The following is a 22,997-nucleotide window of genomic DNA, read 5'->3' as shown; positions in this document are numbered from 1 at the left end:
AACCAAGTTCTTTTCTTATAATCTGTCATGTCCCCTATGGTTGCAATTTATTTTTCTGTTCCATCTATAACTGTACCCATTCTATTCTCTTATTTAGGTTATCTATCTTAAGCAGCATTACAGCCTTGACATTAACCATAAACTAGTAAATTTATATGGTCCTTTTATTAAGGTGCACTAACTGATTTAGCGCATGCTAAATGCTCAGATGCCCATAGAATATAATAGATGTCTTAGCATTCACCTTAAAAAGACCCCTATGTTTATAGAGTAAAATATTTTCTGGTGTTTGTCCTGAGTTTACCCTTCAGGAGCCTCATACTGTGTTCATTTATTCTATAACATTCTTTCCTCTGAGAAAGACTGTCCACCCAGGTAAAATATCCCCCTTCTGGAAGAAAATTATTTTTTAAACAGCAGATTGTAAGTTACTTTATAAAGGAGCAGTAGTAGGTTCCCCAGTAAAATGTTTAGTACGTTTTCTGGAAGAAAATCTCATAGTGGTCCCCTCTCTGAAAGTTATCAGAACTCGATGGCATGATATGTTTTCAGTGATGGTTCCACAACTTTGGAACACTTTACCTCAGAGGAAGATGATCTTAGCCGTTATAAAAGTAACTTAAAGAGTTTCCTTTTTAAAGATGCTTTTAATCTTTAAATTATGTTCAAATTTTATACTAGTTTCCCTTTAGGTTTCTACTTTTCCCTCCCTAATGTTCTTTCCATCTATGGTTCTTTTCTGTACTTTAAAGCATTGAATTGTAGTTCTATCCCTCCTCACCTTGTGTATTGATTAGTCTGTAAGTCTGTCGGTCTAACCCATCATTTTTAAATTTTAAATGGTATGTCTAAATATATGTTTATATTTTTATTACTGTTGTAACTCGCTTAGTAAATCTAAATAAGCAACTCATCAAATTAAAATAAAACTTGATAAAGTAGTGTGGGTGGTTGTGTTAAACTTCTTGGATACATTGGTAATACAGTAAAAACTGTAGCATCTATGACACATTTGTTGGCCTTTGTTTTTACAGAAGACACTTGAAAATAGTTTTCTTTCCTTTTTTAAGTTTAATTGGATTTAAAAAGCCTCCACGGAAATGAACTTTCTGAATGTTGGTCATAAATGTGCAATTTAATGTGCTTTGTGAGTTTTGCCGGCTTGTGTGCTAAATCTCAACTGTTTTCCTCCAACTGCCTGCAGTGGAGAGCCCTTAAAAGAGAAAATTACTCTGAAGGATGGACAGATAGGAGCAAGGCCGGAGGTCATCTATCATATAATCTACTCGGCTCTCTTGGGTTCTTTTACAATGGTATTTGAAGGGTAAGTTGAAATATATAGTATATGTGCTCTATTTTTTTTTTTTTTGTCATGGCAAAATTTCTGTGACTAGATCTGTATATAATTACACTCCTATTTTTTTTTTTTTTTTGTCATGGCAAAATTTCTGTGACTAGATCTGTATATAATTACACTCCTATTTTTTTTTTTTTTTTTGTCATGGCAAAATTTCTGTGACTAGATCTGTATATAATTACACTCCTTTTTTTTTTTTTTTTTTTAAAGTCCTTAGGGACAGTTTTCAAACAGAGTTAGAATTAGAGTGGTCAACATACTGTTAGTTAATGTTTTTATTGTGTTTGTTCTGTTGAAACATGTTTTAGTATTTTAATATGTATTCATGTAATTTTGTAAACCGCATAGTTTTATGCGGTATATAAATTTTTAAATAAATAAAATCTATATAGTAAAGGTCAGAGCGAGAGTGGCACCCCACCCCCCTTCCCTATATTATCCAGATAGCTGCCTTATTCAGCTTTTGTCGGGATGATAACCAATTAGTTCAGCAGCAGGTCTTACAGTGGTCAGTCTATGACATGTATATGAGGGGGTGCTGAAAGTTCTCAGCCCAACCAAGAAGAGAATGACATGGATATGGTTCAATCAGGGATCTGAAACAATGTCAAAACATAGAATTTTGTTTGTGCAAATTGGCACTTAATGAAATAATAACGCAATTGGTCAGCAAAGTTACACCTGAGAATGGAGTAGATACTGCGCCGTTCACGGAAGAAAGTGTTTATGAACAACTTGATAAACTAAAGGTGGATAAAGCTATGGGACTGGAAGGGAACCATCCCAGGATATTGAAGGAGCTCTGAGAGGTTCTGGCAGGTCCTCTTAAAGATTTGTTCAATAAATCTTTAGAGACGGGAGTGGTTTCGTGGAACTGGAGAAGAGTGGATGTGGTCCCTCTTCACAAAGTGGTTGCAGAGATGAAGCAGGAAACTACAGGCTGGTAAGCCTCACTCCAGTTAATGGAAAAATAATGGAAACGTTGCTGAAGGAAAGGATAATGAAATTCTTAGAATCTAATGGATTACGTGATTCGAGGCAACATGGGTTTACTAAAGGTAAATCGTGCCAAATGATTCTGATTGAAATCTTTGACTGGGTGACCAGAGAACTAGATCAAGGACGTGCGCTAGATGTAAATTACTTAGATTTCAGCAAAGCCTTTGACACGGTTCCTCATAGAAGGCTCTTAAACTCCATGGGCTGAAGTTAGGGCCCAAAGTGGTGAACTGGATTAGAAGCTGGTTGATGAACAGTCACCAGAGGGTGGTGGTTAATGGAATTTGCTCAGAGGAGGGAAAGGTGAGTAGTGGAGTCACAGGGATCGGTGCTGGGACCGATTCTGTTCAATATGTTTGTGAGCGACATTGATGAAGGGTTAGAAGGTAAGGTTAGGCTTTTTGCGGATGATACCAAGATTTGTAACAGAGTGGACACCCCGGATGGCGTGAAAAACATGAAAAAGGACCTGCAAAAGTTAGAAGAATGGTCTAACATCTGGCAACTAAAATTCAATGCGAAGAAGTGCAGAGTGAGGCATTTGGAGGGTAGAAATCTGAGGGAACCGTATGTGCTGGGAGGTAAGAGGCTGATGAGCACTGACGGAGAGAGGGACCTTGGGGTGATTCTGTCTGAGGATCTAAAGGCATCTAAACAGTGTGATAAGGCAATGACTGTAACCAGAAGGATGCTAGGCTGTAAAGAAAGAGAAATAACCAGCAGAAGGAAGGTGTTGATGCCCCTATGTAGGTCATTGGTGAGGCTACACTTGGAGTATTGTGTTCAATTTTGGAGGGTGTATCTGGTGAAGGATATAAAAAGACATGAAGCAGTCCAGAGGAAGGTGATGAAAATTGTAAGGGGTTTGAACAAGTATAAGATGAGACTGGAAGACCTAAATATGTATACTCTGGAGGAGAGACAGTGGAGATATGATAGACATTTAAATACTTGAAAGGTATTCCAGAGAAGAGAAAATGGTAAAACTAGAGGGTATAATTTATGGTTGCATGGAAGAAGACTCAGGAGCCATGTTAGGAAATTCTTTTTTCACGGACGGGGTGGTAGATGCTTGGAATGCCTTCCCGAGGGAAGTGGTGGAGAGGAAAATTGTGATGGAATTCAAAAAAGCTTGGGATAAACATAGAGGATCTCTAATTAGAAAATGAAGGATGTAAATTAAAGAACTGGCTGGTACTGGACAGACTTGCACGGTCTGTGTCCCATATGTGGTGATTTGATGTAGGATGGGCTGGGGAGAGCACCAATGGGACCTCCAGTAACTTGGAACATGAGGATGTTACTGGCCAGACTTTGTTAGATATCCTGCAAACAGGATGGTTGGATAGGCTGGAGTGAGCTTGGACGGCAACTTCAGCATTTGAAATCTAAAACAATACCAGGTGGACTTTACAATCTATGACCCTGAAATATCAAAGAAGAGACAAGTTAATTTAATCATTATTTACCTCTGTATCCTGCTCACCTGTATTTTGATGACTTTATATTGTACCTATATTCGCTGATTGCCAGCTCTTCTTTGTTGTAAACCGCCTCGAACTACTATGGCTTTGGCGGTATATAAGAATAAAATTATTATTATTAATATGGGAGCCCATACAAAAGTTTGAAGATAATTGAACTATAGTGAATGAATGGAGATATGGATGGATGCTGGTTTTTCTCCCTCTGCAAATGGGATAGGTTGGGAGAGGGAGTTTCATTTCAAGGATTTCATCTTTTAATATCCTAAGCTTTGTGTTAATAATGTTATGAGCAATTTGTTTACTATGTTTCTCCAGCTTTATTGTATGTTACTATATAAAATTTCAATAAAATTTTGCAACTAAAAAAAAAAATAATAATCATGTATTTGTAATGGTATAATTAATGGGCAGATTGGATGGACCGTTATCTGTCATCATTTACTATGTTACTATGTTAACACTTTTCAGTACCGTGGCAAAATAACACTCAGAATTTAAGAAGTTGGTTGGTTGGGCTGAGAACTTTTCAGCACCCCCTTGAATAGGGCGACAACCTTCAATAGTATCTGAAAATTATTGAAGCCATGTATATTTAGGTACAAGATCCTTTATCCAAAATTCTAAAAACCGAAAAGCTCCAAAAATTGCTTTTTTATATATATTTTTTTATTTTGTTTTAACACGTTGCATTACTAATCTGTATTTTTTTAAAAGTGAAACCTGGCCCCAAAGTCACTCACTCCACATTGATAGTAATTCAGTTCCCTCATCACACTCATCGCCCACTGCAGCTCTACACATACACCTCTGCCACGTTCAGCTAAGAAGAAAAGAGGAAGCGATGTCAGCAAGGTAGGAGGCGGCAGAGAGAAGACTGCAGGGCTGTAGAAGATGATGAACAAGAATCGCCAAGGCCAATGGTGAAGCATCATTCCAAAAAATAAAAAATTCCAAAAGCTGGTCCCGAGCATTTCGGATAAAGGATACTTGTGCATAAATGGAGCAGCTAATAGCAACTGCAAGATCAGCGACTTATATCTAAAAAGGATATTTGTGTTAACCTAGTATCCTAGCAAACCTGAGAGGTGTGGTCTGTAACAGATGATTAACCATCCTTCAGACCTCATCTTCTACCCTTCCCAGAAATGGGAGACCTCTCAACATTCCTACCATATACAGTGTACTTGTATTTTTTTGGACCACAAGATGCACTTTTTCCACCCCCCCCCCAAAAGGGGGTTGAAAAGGGGATGTGTCTTATGAACCAAATACACCGCGGCCCCCCCCCTCCCCCAGTACCTTTTTAAAGTGGTGGTGGTCCAGCGCGGTCTCCTGCTGGACGGCTGCCTTTCTCTTTGCGGAACGATGCACAACACCAGAGCACGACCTTTGCACTTCCTGCCTGGTCCCGCACCGCTCTGTGATTGGCTGCAGTCAGTTGACATATGAAGCTAAATGGTAGCACTTTTAAAACAAATTGGAGAAAATGTATTGTTGTTTTTTTTTAGTCAACAAACTGTTAAATTGTAGAATTTGTTGTTAGAGTTTGTGCTGGAAGCAGCTATTATAGCTAGGTTTAAAAACGGGTTAGATAGGATCACGTGATGCCGTCTCGGTGAGCCGACGTGCGCGAGAAGAGCTCCCGGGCCCGCTTGCTTTTTCTTATCTCGGCCGGCGTTGCTATCGGCGCGGGCTGCTCTCCCCGACTTCCGGTTTCGGAGGGGAAGTCCCGGCAGCGTTTTGCGCTCGGTTTGGGGCGCTATGGCTGCAAAAGTGACCCGCAAGGAGCGGGAGAAGCCTCGGGCAGCAGATCCCAAGATGGCGGAGCCTGCCCTCGTGTCTCCCTCTTCTCCACGATCTGAGTGGGTGGCGGATGTTATCACGGAGGTGAGAGCAGCGATACAGGACACCCTTACCTCTCAGCTTCAAAAGCTCTCCGACAAACTGGATGGCTTGGATGCTTCTGTGAGCCATATTAGAGCGGAGTTTGGATCTTTTCAACAAAGGGTGTCTGATTTGGAGGACTCGGCCGGGCAGTCTAGGGAGGCTCAGACAGCGGCGGACTCCAAAATTCGCCAGCTGGAACTTAAGGTGGAGGATCTGGAGAATCGCTCCAGGCGCAGCAATTTGCGACTTGTGGGCGTTCCCGAATCGGTGTTGGATGGGCAGCTGCACTCCTTTTTGGAATCCTGGCTGGTGCAGTCTCTTCAGCTTCCTTCGACTGCGGGGCCCCTGCGGATTGAGAGAGCGCACCGTCTGGGAGTTCGCCGCCAAGATGCTACCCGTCCGAGAGTGGTAATCTTCAAGGTGTTGAATTATGCCCACAAGGTGGAGATCCTGCGGGCTATTCGGGCGAAAGGCCCCCTCACCTATGAAAATCAGAAGATTTTGTGCTTCCAGGACTTCTCGGTTCAATTGGCTGCCCGGAGAAAGGAATATGCCGCTGTTTGCCGTCAACTCCATGAGCGGCGTATCCAGTTCGCGCTTCTCTATCCTGCACGCCTCAAAGTTCAACATGAAGGTCGCTCTCACTTTTTTGACTCTGCGGCTGATGCCTTGGCTTATGTGCATCGTCTGGCGGGAGCGGCGCCTAGCCCCTGATCGTCCTCTGTTTCCTGGTTTCTGGTTTCTGGACTGTACTGGGCTGGATCTCTTGCTGTTTTGATGCTGCTAGCAAGCTGCCTTGGACTTTGCCATGGACTGACGGTGGGGCGGTGGTGCTGGAGATTAGGGGGCTGCTGCCAGGTTCTCTGCCTGACCCATGTCCGAGGACTCCAGCCCTTTGGATTTGTTCCTGCTGTTCTTGTTTGACTGTGTATTGGATTATAGGGCGCTGTTCCTCTGTGGGAGATGGCGTGCTTTTCTGCCATGGTGCCTCCATCTGCTTTTGACATAGCTCTCGTTTGGTTTCTCTCAACATAAGGGGGATTTATTTTGTTTTATTTATTGATATGTTGTCTTTTTTTGCGGCTTATATTGGGAATGTTTCCCCGCATAACTGCCTGTTCCTCCGCAGTAATTATGCATTCTTGTTTATTTGTTGAGATATGTCTTTAGGCTAATTTCCAGTACTTCTTCTTCGTGGGTTTGTGTTTAGTTTCTATGGAAGTTGGGGGGTGGGCTCGGGAGGGCTTTTCAGCGTGATTGGTATCTGGGTTTCTCCCAGATCTGTGCATGAAAATTTGGGGATGGGAGTTTGGGAGGTTGTTGGGGGGGGGGAGGGCTGCTGAGTGGTTGGGGGTTGGGCTGGGGAGGGGGGTATGTATGTGTGGAATGTTTGGAAGGGTGTGTTTGGGTGTGACTGGAGGTGGTTGTGTGACCCGGGGTATTGGTGTTTGGCTGTGTTTGTGTTTTTTTTTGGACTATGGATGACTTTTTGCTCTGGGAAGGAGCCGCTGGCTGGGACGGTTCCCCCGGTAGTCTATTCAGCTATTTTTCTTTTTCTCTTAGCTTTTCCTACTCATGGTAATTAAGTTTATTTCCTGGAATGTCCATGGTATCACATCTCCTGTTAAACGCCAAAAAATTCTTAGTGCATTGAATCGACAAAAGGTGGATATAGCATTTTTGCAGGAGACCCACCTCTCTTCTGCGGAACATGCTAAACTCTGCCGGTGGTGGGTTGGTGAGATCTTGGAGTCTTCGGGTCTGCACCGGAAGGCGGGGGTAGTCATTTTATGTCGTAAGGGTCTGCATTTGACTACCCATAAGGTATGGTCTGACCCGCAGGGGCGTTATCTGGTTGCTAAAGTGACACTTAATAGGCAGGATTTGCTCTTGTGTAATATATATGCTCCTAACACTTGGGATGGGTCCTTTATGCGTTCCCTTACCAGACTTCTTCACCAGGACCTTCCAGTGGTGTTGGGTGGGGATTTTAATCAAGCTTTTGATCCCACTATTGACAAATCTAATCCCCTTCCTCACGACAGGTATGCCCCGAATAGAGGCCTTCCCTTGTTTGCCTCTTCTATGTCTTTGATTGATGTGTGGCGGGTGTTACATCCTGGCGACCGCGACTACACTCACACATCTAGTGCCCATGCAACGCAGTCCCGTATTGATTATTGGTTGCTCACGGATTCCCTGTTTTCGCAGGTGAGCTCGGCGGAGATTGGGGGATATGATGTTTCGGATCATGCTATGATTGTTCTTATTTTAGAGTTTCCTGGAGATACCCCTGGGGGCTTTCATTGGCGGTTTCCTCTCTCGCTCTATTCTGATCAGGAGTTTCATGCTTTCCTGGTGGATGAATGGAAGGACTATGCTTTTCACAATGCGTCTCATAGGGGTGACGCATTTCTTTACTGGGAGGCTGCTAAAGTGGTGTTGCGGGGTGAGATCATTGCTTACTCTAGCCGAAAGAAAAAAAGGCGCGACCGTCAGGTGCTCCGGCTGGAGCGCCAGGTTCAGGAGGATCGTCGCCGCTATGGGGCTCATCCCACCGGAATCAATAGAGCGTTATTATTGGCTTCGCAGTTGTCGTTGCGGGAACTATTACATGATCGGGCAATGAAATCTTTGGCATACTATAAATTTCAACTGTATTTACATGCTAATAAGAGCGGTAAGCTTCTGGCAAATTTGATTCGACGTGCTAAGGGGTTTTCCCCAATTCTCCATCTCCGCCGGGCAGATGGTGGTTTGGTCCACAAAGATGAGGATATGGCGGCGGTGTTTCATCATTATTTCCAGGAGTTGTATGCTGCTCCACCGGTTTCTTCGTTGGCGGGTGATCTTTATTTGGATCAGGTCTCTCATCCGGTGGTGACAGAAGCTCAGAATGCGCGTTTGCAAGCTCCTTTTACAGTTGAAGAGCTATCGCTGGTTCTTGGTAGTTCTCCGCTGCAGAAGGCGGCGGGACCCGATGGCTTTCGCAGTGAATTCTATAGACTTCTACTTGCGGACGTGGCCCCGGTTCTGGTTGATGTGTTTAACACTGCGGTACGCGAGGGGGCTCTTCCGCCTTCTCTTCGGGTTGCTCAGATTGTGGTTCTGCTTAAGCCCGGCAAGGACCCATTACAGGCCTCCTCGTATCGCCCCATATCCCTGTTGAATGCTGAAGCTAAATTCTTTGCTAAATTGTTGGCCAACCGGTTGGCGGGTATTTTGCCCTCTCTGGTGGCGGAGCCTCAAGTTGGGTTCGTCAAAGGACGGTCGTCCACTCGCAATTTACGTACAATATTGACTTCGCTGGAGTGGGTGGAGCGGGAGCAGGTTTCTTCTTTGCTGGTCAGTTTTGATGCCCATAAGGCCTTTGATAGGGTTTTGTGGGATTTTTTGTTTTGTACTCTTCAACATTATGGTATGGGAGGTTTCTTTAGTGATGCGGTGGCTGCATTATATCATGATCCGCTGGCTAGGGTGCTGGTTAATGGAGTTTCTTCGGCGGTGTTTCCAATTCAGCGGGGTACTAGACAGGGTTGCCCCTTGTCTCCTCTTCTTTTCGTACTCACCTTGGATCCCTTAATTCGCGAAATCTCTGCTAATCCGGCGGTTCGGGGTGTTTCTCTTGGCGGCCGAGAGTTTAAGATTTCGGCGTTTGCAGACGATTTGTTGGTTCATTTGACCTCCCCGTGGGACTCCTTTCCTGCTCTTATGTCGCTTTTTACGGAGTATGGCGATTTTTCGGGCTTCCAATTGAATTATGATAAATCTTTGGCATTAGCTACGGCCGAGGCGGTGCGCTTGGAGTGGCCGGGGCAGTTTCCTTTACGGTGGGCGGATGGTGTATTCAAATATTTGGGAGTGCAACTCACGAGCAGTGTGGGACGGTTATATCGTGCTAATGTAGATGTTTTGTTGGCCGCTACGGAGGGTTGTTTTGCAAAGTGGATGTCTTTACCTCTCTCTTTTTATGGAAGGGTTCAGTTGTATAAGATGGTTATTTTTCCCCGCTGGTTGTATGTACTCCAGTTGCTGCCTCTTTGTCTGCGTCGTAGCGATCTTCAACGGCTTCATAGGCAGCTGACCCGATTCCTCTGGCAGGGCAAGAAGTCTCAGATATCGATCTCTTATCTGTTCGGCTCGGGAGGGGTCGGGGGTGCGGGGCTCCCGGATATTGGCCTCTATAATCTGGCTTGCTTGTTGCGATTTTTGGGTGACTGGTACTTACAGAGTGATGACTATCTTTTTCGGGACTTTGAACATGCTCTTTTCTCTCCTTGGCACTTGTTTTCGCTGTCTCAGTTACCTGTTCGCCTCTTGCCTCCCGCGTTCCGTTCTAGTTTCATCCTTAGGTCGTGGCGTTTTTCGTGGAAGGCATTGGTAGGGTTACTGGGGGGGGACCATCAAGTTTCGGATCAGTTGTCTATACGGGGGAATCCGCAGTTTCTGCCTGGCTGTGATAACTCGGTCTTTGTGCGATGGACTGGAGAAGGGTTTCTTCTTCTTGAGCATTTATTGGATGTGGAAGGGGCGATGAGACCTTGGGGAGATTTTCCCATGCTTCATTCTTTGGGTGTGGGAGGTCTGTTTGCGTACCGGCAAATTCATCATTATGTGGGATCCTTGGCGCGCCCGGGCTTACGGTTCCGACTGGGTAACCAATTTCGTCAATTTTTTGCCCAATTTTATGCTTGTGGCTTGACGGTGTCTGCGTTGCATGGGGCTTTGCGGAGGCTTACTCCTCAGAAGTCTTATACGGCTCTGGAGAGCCGCTGGGGTAGAGATCTGGGCATACCTGGTGAGTCCCTGAACTTTCCTTCCCTTATTGGTCGTATCTCTTCTATTTCTATTAGTGCAGAACTGAGGGAATGCCAATTTCGAGTGGTGTATAGAGCGTATTTTTCCCAAGAGCGGGTCCACAAGGTTGGGGGCATTTCTTCTCCAATCTGCCCTAAGTGTACACTGGGTTGCAACTCCTTTTTTCATGCATTTTGGGGATGCCCTCGAGTGAAAGTCTTTTGGAGAGCCGTACTCCGCTTTTTGGAGCGGCTGGTTGGTCATGCTATTCCGATGTCTCCGGTAGGCTTGCTTTTGGATAGATATGAATCTTTGCGAGTGCCTGCTCGGAGACATCGGTTGCTGATCCGGAAGGGTGCTGTTATAGGAAAGAAGATCATTCTTAGCGTTTGGACGCAAGATATAGCGCCTGCTTACTGGGCTTGGAGGAACCGTTTTCATAATTTGATGCTCTTGGAGCAGCGCCATGCTCGATTATCTGTCCGGCGGACGAAGATTTTCCTGCAGACCTGGGACCCCTACATTTCCTCGCTTTCCCCTAGGGCCAGAAGTCTGGTCTTGAATTCACTCTGTTGTTGATACCTTATGCTCTCAGCTGTTTTCCCCGGGTTGGTGGGTGGATGTTTGAGAGAGTGTGAAAGGTAGGTATGAGTGGTTGGACGTATGTGGAGTTCAGGGGGTAGGGTGGGATTACACATTGTGGGTGGGAGGATGGGAATTGGATCTCTTGTTTTGTTTGATCTGTGCTGAGCGGCATAAGCAAACAGCTTGCTCAGCATAATCCTTTCTTGCTGGGGGGTTTTGGGTATGGAATGGGTCTCATGGTGTGGGTTTGGGTTGGGGTGGGGGTTTGGGATTTGGAGTGGGTGGGGATTGGGGGATTCTTTGGTTGGGGTGAAAATGTGTTTGATGGTACATTTGATGTTCGCGACCTTGTTGTATGGTCGTGTTGTCTTGTGTGTTTATTGATGGTGTGCCAATAAAACATGATTTATACTAAAAACGGGTTAGATAAAGTCCTTGGAGGAAAAAGACATAAGCTATTATTAGCCAGTCAGATTTGGGGAAAACCACTTCTTACCTTTACTATGAGTAGGAAGGACTGAATGTATTCTTAAGGATCATGCTGGGTACTTGTGACCTGGTCTGGCCACTGTTGGGGGCACAGTGCTGGACTTGATGAACCTTTGGTCTGACCCAGTATGACATTGGATATGCTGAAGTCTATAACCAGTTTGGAGAATGTAAGCTGATTTCCAGGTTTGGGACTGTGGAAGATGTGGGCAAGTGTTTTTTGTTGTTGTTTCTGAATATGATGTAGACAGAAGAAGGCTATAGTGATTTTTCTTCTGTTGCTTTGCTGTGGACTTGCACACATTATAGAATCTATATCAGCAGTGGCAGCTATACCTAATCTGCTGACTTTCAAGATTCCATTGATGATGAAGTCACTGACTTTGATCCTAGCAACCTCTAATTTAACACACTTATTGCTTTATGGAGTTTGAGCCTAACAAAGGTCCAGTTGCAGATCTGCAGAGAAGGAGCTATAGATAAGTCTGTAGAAGGCTGAGTCTGACTTTCATTTCCCCATGTCTTCAGGGATTTTAAAATGATCCTTGGCTATTTCAAAATGTCAGGGCCTGATATAACAAGAGCTTTTCCTATACGGTAGGAGAAACCTTTAATAAACGAAGGCATTGGCATTTTCTGATAAGCATTGGATACTCATCAACTAGGCCGAAACTGTGGTAGGTCAGAAGGATGTGACTGAACAGAATTCAGGGTCTCATGTTTACCATTGTTTCATCCTTCCTTAGCGTGAAGTACTTGTGGACACCATACGTCTGCATGCTTGCTGCTTTTGGGGTATGTTCTCCCGAGCTTTGGATGACTCTCTTCAAGTGGATTAGATTGAAATCCGTTCAGCCTGTATTACTGGTGAGTGCTTTGTGCTAGAACATTTTCTTAAAATGTAGGTGTGGTAGGATTTGCTATCATTCACTTTCCACCACACCTGACCTTTCAGCCATATCTGTATGTATTTACAGGACCTACATTAATGACAATCATGAGTTGTACCTAATATGATCACTCCTACATTTCTCTATAGCCCAGCTAATATATAGAGGGCCACAAATCATGGATCTAGTTGAACCCTAGTTCATATGCACTCTTGAGTTCCACATAAGGTGTTGGTCCCTTATGATAAAAACTCCCTCCTTCATTTCTCATAGCTCCACCAGCTCCTCCAGGCTTCAAGAGCAGAAGCCAAGGCTGAGACCAGAAACCTGGTCTCTGTTTTCAGCCATCCAACACAGACCAGTGTGTTTATTTTTAATATTCCCCTTTACTTTTTTTGTGGAAGGTTTTTCAACAGAAGGAATGAGAGGCCTTGGATAATGTGATATCCCCTGCCCCCCCCCCCAAGGGCGTTATGGAGCAGAGTTTCATATGGTACTTAAAGTATCACTCAACATAATGCTATAGTGTTACATTTTTTTTTAAAAATCTGAAACAAGCCAAAGCTTAAATATTTGCAAACTCTTATCATAAGACATTTACACAAAATGTATTGAATAGTGCAATTGTCTGATTTTCTTCCTGCCAGTGTTTTAAATTAACTTTTTTTGTTTGATTTTACTGTAGGCTGTAATTCTGAGCACCGCAGTACCCACTGTCATAGGTTTCAGCTTGTGGAGAGAGGTGAGTATAACTGGTCAGATTTGCTACACAGTATCCTTTTATTCTTTTGTAATAAATGCCTGATATCCAAGAGAACAATGTCTTGTAAAAGTATTCACACCCTTGTATGTTTTTCACATTCTGCTATCAAAAATCTACTGTAAAATGCATTAAAGTAGGAATTTTTTTCATTGAACTACACAAAGTTTCCTTACTCACGGAAATGTTAAGTTAAACCCCCCCCCCAAAAAAAAAAAAGTATTGATTTGCAGAAGTCTTCACACCTTTTGTTATAACAAATCCAAAATAACTCTATTTCCAAAAATTACTTTAAGGCCCACAATATGTTTAGAGAGGCCAATCATATTAGCTGAGCCAGTTTCAAATATTCCTGGATAAAGAACCGTGCGGTTTCTGTTGTATGAAGTAAATTTGAATCAAAAATCTAAACATGGCAAACAAAGAGTTACTGAAAGGATTCCAAGGTAAAGTTATTCAAAGGTGCAGATTGGAGAAAAGCTATAAGAAATTTTCCAATTATTTGATTATCCCTTGAATCTGTGACTATAAAGTGGGCAAATGTTTGGCATCACTAAAACACTGCCTCAAGTCAGGCTGTCCCCCAAAGTTAGTAACTGTGGATTAAAGAAATTGGTAAAAGTCTCTGTGAGGTCTAAGGTTATTTTAAAACTACCACAGAGGTCTGTAACTGAGAATGGGGAAGATATTGACCCTTCAAGATTGTTAGATTAAAATGACCCATATGGGAGGGGTAGCAGGAAGGAAGCCATTGCTGAAGAAATCCATATGATATGCCACTTAATGTTTGTAAGAAGCACTTAGGGGATACAGCATGCATGTGGGAGAAGATTTTTCAGTTTGCTGAGACCAAAATGGAACTCTTCTGTCTCTATGGTAAGCGATATTTGTGGCATTAAAACAAGCGTGGCACATTGCCCTGCTAACACAATCCTTACAGGAAAGCATAGTAGTAGAAGCAATAGGTTGTTGGTCAGCAGTGAGGGTCTTGTGAAGAGCAGGAGGGAAGATGGATAGTACAAATTACAGACAAATCTGTTCCTTTGTGTCATAGACTTAGAACTGGTCAGAAGGTTCAGCCTTCAGGTACAAAGAAAAATTAATATTAGGGTGGCTCAGCAAAGCGAGAGTGAATCTTCTCAAGTGGTGCAGTCAAAAGCCAAGACCTGAATTCAGTACATGATTTCTTCAGCAATGACAAGGCTTGGAGAATGGGGTTCATGAATGATTCCCAACCAACTTAAAAAGCAGGAGTTATTCCACCAAGAAAGGTAGGCAAAAATGGCCGACACATCCTAAATGACTCATGGTCATGAGTGTAGCAAAAAGGACTTCCACCAAATACGGAATTCAGGGGCATGATGATGTTTGCCGTCAAAACTATTTGGTTTCTGATTCTTAATTACTTTTTCAATATTTTACATTTGTTCTTTCACTTTGAAAGTCTAATGTAGATTAGTGAAGCACTCCTACTATAAAGCATTATGAACTGTATTTTTAGACATCAGAATGTGAAAAATGAATAAGGGTATGAAGACTTTTACAAGGCACTTCCTGGAAGTAATAACATGGTAATCCTTTACGCCTGCTGTTCTGATTTTTTTTTTTTTCTCTGTGGCATACTGTGCTCTGATTTGGGGGAACCAGATCTCCAGGACCATCTTTGGCAAAACATAAGGCTCACAACTTTTGCAAAAGTTACTGTTCTGAAGCTTGAAGACATTTCCAGTAATTAGTCCTATGTTAGCAATGGGCAGAGGTCACAGATCTTTCCAGCAAAAGACATGGAACTGGAGAACAGCTTCTGCTTTAGGTTACACTGCTGGGATCTTATATTTTCTTCAGAGGACTTCTCAACAAGGAGTATAAGCCAGCTAAAGCATGTAATGTGTTTTGTGTCGTTATTAATCTACAAGGATTTCTCTTATGTCCAACAAAAAAGATATAAACTTACAAAAATGCCACTTACCTTAAGAGCCTCATTAATGTGATTTAATGCATGATAAATAGCACAAGCCCCCTTATTCTCTGTGATGTCAATTTATTTACTCATTATGGGGTTAATTTTATAATGGCTTTTTTGCATGTGTATGCAAACTTATATATGAAAAATGCCACTTATAAAATTATGCCCCGTGTAAACGTACATGCAGTGACAATAATGTGCGTTTGTGTTAGAGCTTGGGCAGAATCTGCGCATACTTTATAAAATAAAGATATTCTTGCAAATATTTGCACCTGCTCCTGAGCTGGCATGAATGTCCACAGCTTCAAAAATGTCTGAGTTCTGCAGCTTTTAAGGGGCCATTTTATAAAGAAACACATACACCTAAGCAAGAGACACATACTATATATGTTTGTACCATTTTGATGCAACATCTTTAGATGCATTTACTTTTTTACTTAGGATGATTAAATCTGGAATGTCCATTCGATTTGATATATTAGGATACAGTGGTACCTTGGTTTACAAGTATAATCCATTCCAGAAGCATGCTCTTAAGCCAGAGCACTTGTATATCAAAGCAAAGTTTCCCATAGGCCATAATGCAAACTCAGACGATTCGTTCTACAACCAAAGTTTGCTATGGTGGCCCAGGGGTGGGTACCTGCCTGTGGGTGCCTTATCCCCTTAAGCGGGATGGCTTCCTTCCCTCGGAATCCCCGTGTGGCTGCCCTCTCGCTTCGGCCGATGCCTCTGCCGTCTGCCAGCGCCTCCCGGCTCCCGATTCAAGCCACCCACCATCCTGTACAAGCATGTGCACGACCTCTCAGCTCCTGAGCCAAGTCAGCCGCCGCCCCAACAACACACGTACCATGTACACACACACACATTCCTCCAGTGTTTACAGACCCCCCACCCCACAAAAGTCTTGATAAAAGGGGGGTATGTTTTAATTGATTCAATTGGTGCAGTAATTGACTATGCCACTTAAAACGCCATTAAATAAAATGGACGTGCCCATAGGCACCAAAAAAAACTGTCATTGTCCCTCCTAAGGCCATTGTAGGCATGGTTAACATTGGAAGTGATCTTAGGCACCTCTGTAGATGTGATTCTCATGAAAGGTAGGTGCCAGAAATGTAAGTCTTTAAAATCCTGGCATACATTTTTTTTTTTTTTTTTTTTTAAATTTATATTCTGCATATGCTACAATTCTATGCAGATTACAAATTATTCAGATACTCAAGCATTTTTCCCTATCTGTTCCATCGGGCTCACTCTTATCTAATGTACCTGAGGCACTGGGGGATTAAGTGACTTGCCCAGAATCACGAGGAGCCGTGTGGGATTTGAACCCACATCCCCAGAGTGCTGGGGCTGTAGCTCTAACCACTGCACCACATATTCCCACATTTATGGTGCCTACATGTCACGAGCCGCAATTCTCCAAACAGCGCCATTATGTGATGACATGTGATCGGCGGCCGTTTTATAGGTAGCTGCTGATAATTGCACTATTTGCAGAATCCAGCTTTGGACATGCATTTTTGTTATTTTCTGAGTAGTGTTTAGCTGCTTGAATAAAAACTGATTGGGCAGCAGATTTGCTCAGAATAGAATTAATAAAAGTTATTATTGGTGTCCTTTTGATGCAATTCTTCCTTGGTTTTTATTTCAGCTTCTATGGTATTAAGCTCATTTTTCCTTTCCTTTTTAGCATTAGCTGAAAAGGATATTATGTTTCCTCTTATTCATGCCTTAAAAGCATGGAGAATGACATGGTGACGGAATTTGTCACCGTCTCCATAACTGTGGGAAACCATCCCGTGTCATTCTTTAGTGTCTATCTCAACTGCAGTCCTTCTACACAAGCATTCTTCAATGCAAAGCTTTAGGGTTAGTGGCTGTGCCCATTCATACTGATTCTTTCTTCTCTCCTTAAAGAATGACATGGGGATGGTTTCCCGTGGTTATCCGTGGAGATGGAGACACTGAAAAATTCTGTCACTGTGTCTTTCTCTACTACATCCCTACTACATTCTATATGCGTCCAATTAGTATCGTCTGGCTTATTTATCGTAAAAAAATATTTTATAGAGTTATCTATAAATTCTTTAAATCCATTTTCATTTAAGGATGTATTAAAGAACAATAGTTGCTCGATCAGAGATGGATATTTCTTTTATTGCAGAATCGTGTAGAAATGGACATAGTGATTTGCTGATTAGGAATAAGTCTATTTTGGAATAAGAAAGATGTGATGATGAATAAAATGAGTATTGCTTTTCAGAAGGGTACATTAATCTCCAAGAGTCTATTAAATCTAATAGGGACAATATCATTTAAGGTATACTATGATTTTGGCTTTCTATAAGAAGCTTTAGAATATCTATCAAGTTCATTATACTAGAACCTGAAGTCATCTCCTATTATGTGATGTGAAGTAGTGTCTAATAAAAGTTGAACTGCAACATTGCCAAAGAATTCAGGACAGTCCAGGTTTGGAGTTTATATATTTATTATTGACAATTGCTGTTGGTTAATACGAATTTTCACTTTGAGCCATCTGCAACGAGAATTATGGGTAGATGATATCACTGTAATATCTTTTCTATTTCTTATTAAAGTAGCCACACCATTTTCTTTTCTTTCAGCAGGTGAATAAAATGGAGGAAGAGTCCAGTTTTCAATTTGCTAGAGTCTATTATGTTTAAATGAGTTTCTTATAGAAGAATTATGTCAAGAGCTAGTTCAGATAAGAATGTAAGAATCTTCCTTTGCTTTATTGTATTAATTCCCTTGACATTCAGAGAAGAGTCTCATAGTCATGAGTAATGAAAATTTTTGATTTGTTTCATGATATAAATCTTTCTGTAGTGAGTATTTATGGTGGTTAATATACTTTATTAAGTGGCAATAGTGAGGATGGTGTTTATACTGTAATTACCCTTTATAGAGAATGTGCTCGTAAAAGGATCATGTGATAAAGGCCACATGATATAACATTACAGTAGAATCTCAATTAACTGGTACTTAAGCAACTGGCACTCTCTCACCCAATCAGCAAAAAATACTTTTTAAAAATCATCCTCCCTCCAGCCCTAAAGCAGCAGCGGTCCTGACCCACTAACTACCCTCTCTCCCTCCCTCTCTTACCTGAAGTGGCAACAGTCTTGACCCACCAACACCCCATCCCTACCTTACCTGAAGTGGCAGCGGTCCTGACCCACCAATCCCCCCTCCCTTACCCAAAGCAGCAGTGGCAGATGGTCAGCAGAGGTAGTGCTGTAAACAGGCTGCTCACGGTCAGGCCCGGCAGGATTTTTCCTCTGCCACATCGCTTCCAACGCAGCAGAGAAAAGGCCCTCCCAGAGCTGGCCACAACCAACCCATTTATAGTGCTTCCTCTGCTGATTGGCTGCCGCTGCTGCTTCGTGTAATTGAGGGGGTCCAGGAGGCCAGACTCGTGTGGAGGGAGGATAGATCCGGTGGAGGGTTGGGGGAGTAGGTAGACCAAAAGTATATGGTGTGGGGGGGGAGAATCCAGCAGGTCTAGCAGGGTGAAAGGGAGAAGAGATGGATGCTGGACTCCATAAGGGGTGGGAGGAGAGAAAGTGACCAGAAAGGAGGGTGGGAAGGGAGGAACAGATGCTGGAGGGGGTGGGGGAATCAACCAGAAACTACAGTTATCCAGCATCTACCAATCCCCATTGTTGCTGGATAACTGAGAATCTAATGTATATTTCTTTTAAGATGAGAAGTATCAAAAGGATTTAACACCCCCCCCCCCTTTTACTAAGCCACAGTAGAGTTTTCTAACGCAGCACTAAATTCTCCGACACTCATAGAATCCGGCGCATTTAGTGCTCTGGGCCTCGGTAGAAACCTCTACCGCGGCTTAGTAAAAAGGGGCCTGTGTTAGAGTCCTTAGGTAATCGCTTGGCATTGATGATAGTAATGAAAGCAGATTTAAAGTTACCTTTTATATTTCAAACGATGTCTATTGGTGTTGTACTTCTTTCTTCAACGAAGGTATTGAGTGCAGTAGGACTGAAAAAGTCCCTCGCTTGATTTTGAAAGGTAGCTCTCATTCTTGCCAGGTAATAGATATCAAGTCGAGCACCCATCTTTTTCAGCTGCAGTCTGAATTCTAGAAGGTTCTTCCTCGTGGTTGCTGTACATTTACTAATATCAGGAATAAAGAAGGCTGTTACCTTCATATTTTAGAGGTGACATTCTTGCTTTCTGTGTGATTTCTGTTAATTGTGAATATCACAGCAGTTTCATTATAATTAGCTGAGGATATTTGCTAGAACAAGGTCTTGAGGCCGAAGTAAGATGAACTCATTTTATTTCTACCCATTTGTCAAATTTTATGTTTAGCAATGATGGAATTGGATTATCAATGAATTTTGATAAATCTTGGCCCTCTCTGCCCTGCAGAAGGCCTAATTCTTATGTTGTTTCTACTAGCGCGATTGTTTATGTCCTTGAGTTCCTGGAGCAGCTGTGGAATGCTTTTCACTTGTCTTTGCAGCGTCTTAATGCTCTCCTCAGCTATGGCAGATTTGGTTTATAAATTTAATAATACGAATCTTGACTTGGGAGAATTTAGTTGCCAGGTTTGATAGTTCTTTTGTGTCCGCTGTGTCTTCTTTGATATCGTACATGATTTCTTTTAGCGCTTTGATTTCTACTGTTTCCATTGAGACACAATTTTCTAGATTCAATAGAGGCATTTTAGAGGGAGATGTGGCTCCGGTTTGTCTTTTACCATTTTGGATGAAGCCATCTATGAAATTGATTAAATTTCAGATTTGCTGATAAAATAGACTCTCTTTTAGCAAGTTTGACTTGATTCTAGTCATAAAATAAAAAGAGCAGTGAAATTATGCTGCCATCTTCGTTGGGCTCTATTGCGTTCCCACAATGTGAAAAATCTTATTAAAAAAAAAGAAAGAGGAAAAGAATGTGGTACATGGATGAATTTTCTCAGTAAATAATCTCACAATAGGCTGAACACTCGTTATGGGGCTTCTAGCCTTTTTGATTGAAATTTTTGTGTTTTATGACATGGGGCCTTTTTTTATGACTCCTATAGTGTTGGGTAACATATTAAACTGTGTAGTCCGACATGTTCTCCTTCGTTTAATTTCTTATGGTGGTCTTATGATTTCTTCCAGCATTTTCCAAGAATACTGATGGAACTCTCAGAGCTGAGAGAATTCTATGACCTGGATACCATAGAGCTCATGAGGTGGATAAAGTGAGTAACAGCAGCTTTCTTCACAATTAGTTTCACTCTGTTTATGTTTTATATCACCAAAGGAAATATAAAATATAATCAAATATTGCTGTTTCGTTTGTCTAACACAAGTCACTCTGGCTGACCTCAGGAATTAATGTTTCTCTGTTTCATAAATGGTGTTTGTGTAAAATATTCACTTGTATACTAGAAGTAAATAGTGGGATGATTATTCTTATGTCTCCCCTAAAAGGAGGAATTATTATTTTTAAAGATGAGCATTAAACAATAGTCATACTGGATCAGACCAATGGTCCATCTAGCCCAGTATCCTGTTTCCAACAATGGCCAATCCAGGTCACAAGTACCTGGCAGAAACCCAAATAGTAGCAAATTTCTATGCTACTGATCCCAGGGTAAGCAGTAGTTTCCCACACTGTGATGCAGGGAGTCTCAGTTTGGATACTATCATCTCAGTTTAGATACTCTGGCCATCTGGGTCAGTCTTATCTGCTATGACTGTGCTGAACCCTCACTTGGGGGTCACACTTCATAATTCATTTAGGAGCCTCAAGCCAGCAAGGCTCCTAGATGGTGATGAACAGAGAAAGAAAAGTAAATCCACAGAAAACCCTTGGTGATCCCCTCAATGTATCTCCTGATCTATCCTGATGTGCACATAGTTATGGTGGCCAGTTATGGTGGCCAGTTATGCTACATGTTAGATATGGAAATCTGATATATGGTTGTAAGGAGTATTTAACTTGATTGCTGTTATTATTTTTGTAATGAGTAGGTGTCACCATAGACGATACACTGAAACCTTCTGCCCAATGTGCAGTGGCTGCCAAAAAACAAACAATGTACTAGGAATTATTAGAAAGGGGATGATAAATAATACTAAGAATGTTTAAAGCCTCTGTATTGCTCCTTGGTGCAAACTCACCTTTTGAGCATTGTGTTCAATTCTGGTTGCCATATCTCAAAAAAGATATAGCAGAATTAGAATTAGAAAAGATTCAAAGAAGAGCAACCAAGATAAGTGGGATGGAGGTCTCTCGTAAGAGGAAAGACTAAAGGACAATAACCCCCCTCGTAATCACTCCCCAAATCTGTTCTTGTAAACTGTTAACCCCAATCACTAACTTCCAACCCTGTGCAAACCGCAAGGTACTTCATGACCCTACAATACATAACTGTTGTTATTATCATTAATGCTGTTACTATCAGATGTACATTGCAATATTCTTTGCTGTAAACCGCCTAGAAGTCGCAAGATTGTTGGCGGTATATAAGAATAAAGTTATTATTATTATTATTATTAAAGAGGTTGAGGCTCTTCAGTTTGAAAAGAGACGGTTAAGGGAAGATATGATTGAACAACAATATTCTCAGTTACCGCACCCACACTCTGGAACGCATTACCCACTTATCTTCGGGCAGAGCAGAACTTAGATAAATTTAAAGGAGCTTTAAAAAGCTTCTTATTCATTGATGCTTTTGGGCTAACTATGCTACTATTCTTTCCTTAGTCCTTTTGTTTTTTCACATATATGTTTTCTTTTCTGTATTTATTGTAGTTCTCCCCCCATCCTTTTGTTCTTAATACATTTATTTTGTGTCTTGTTCGTCTGAGTATATTTCGTCTGTTCTTATTACATTTATTTTGTGTCTTGCTCATCTGAGTATATTTCGTCTGTTTTTATTACATTTATTTTGTGTCTTGCTCGTCTGAGTATATTTCGTCTGTTTTTATTACATTTATTTTGTGTCTTGCTCGTCTGAGTATATTTCGTCTGTTTAATACTGTTGTTTTTAATTCTGTTTTTATTTCTGTTCTTACCCCTATTTTATTGCTGTAATACGCATGGAGGGGCATAATCGAAAGGGACATCTAAGTCCGTTTACGTCCATTTCACAAGTCGTTCAAAGTAAAAAAAACAGCTTAAGACACATTTTCGAAAAATACGTCCAACTTTTTTTTTTCGTTTCAAAAATCGTGTAATTATATGTCCTGCCAATCTGATTGTTCAAGCCGCTAAATCGTCCATCTTTATACCACATTTTTGTCCAACTTTCCGCCCAAGTCCAAAATGCCTAGAACAAGCCCTGTTGGACATGGGAGGGGTCTGAAAAGTGATGGACTGCACACCCAAACATGCCACCTAAAGAGTGGGGTACCTTACAGGGCACTGCTATGAACTTCACAGAAAGGGTGCCATGTCTTCTCCTCACTACAGCTCCCTTATAGTTCACGGTGAGCCCCCTAAACTACCTCCAGAATCCCCTAGACCCACTTATCTACCACCCCACTAGCCCTTATGGCTGCAGGAGCCACTTATATGCCAGTAAAAAAGGGTTTTGGGGTGTATAGGACAGTGCACATGTTTTAAGTATCAAGGCAGTGATTACAGGGGCTTATGGGCATAGGTTCTCCTCTCTATGGGTCCCTAACCCACCCCCAAGACGACTTAAGCTGCCGCTGTGCTGGACGACTAGGCTTTCCTATGCCAGGCGGCCAGGTGATGATGGTCTGGAGGCTGAATTTTAAAGATG

General features: G+C 42.1%; 1 protein-coding gene across 2 annotated transcripts in view; it reads left to right on the top strand.

Moving 5' to 3' along the window:
• DPY19L4 (dpy-19 like 4) overlaps nt 1-22,997 on the top strand; it is a 147,206-nt gene that overhangs the window by 102,404 nt on the left and 21,805 nt on the right. For both annotated transcript variants that reach the window (XM_033933176.1, XM_033933177.1), the window contains exons 13-16: nt 1,205-1,324; nt 12,348-12,468; nt 13,177-13,233; nt 20,380-20,462. In XM_033933176.1, coding sequence (XP_033789067.1) covers nt 1,205-1,324; nt 12,348-12,468; nt 13,177-13,233; nt 20,380-20,462 — 381 coding nt within the window. The remainder of the gene's footprint in view (nt 1-1,204; nt 1,325-12,347; nt 12,469-13,176; nt 13,234-20,379; nt 20,463-22,997) is intronic.

Source organism: Geotrypetes seraphini, chromosome 2 (assembly GCF_902459505.1).
Source record: "Geotrypetes seraphini chromosome 2, aGeoSer1.1, whole genome shotgun sequence".
Lineage (NCBI taxonomy): Eukaryota > Metazoa > Chordata > Amphibia > Gymnophiona > Dermophiidae > Geotrypetes > Geotrypetes seraphini.
The sequence above is the reverse complement of the archived record's forward strand: the minus strand, read 5'-3'. Positions and strand labels throughout refer to the sequence as shown.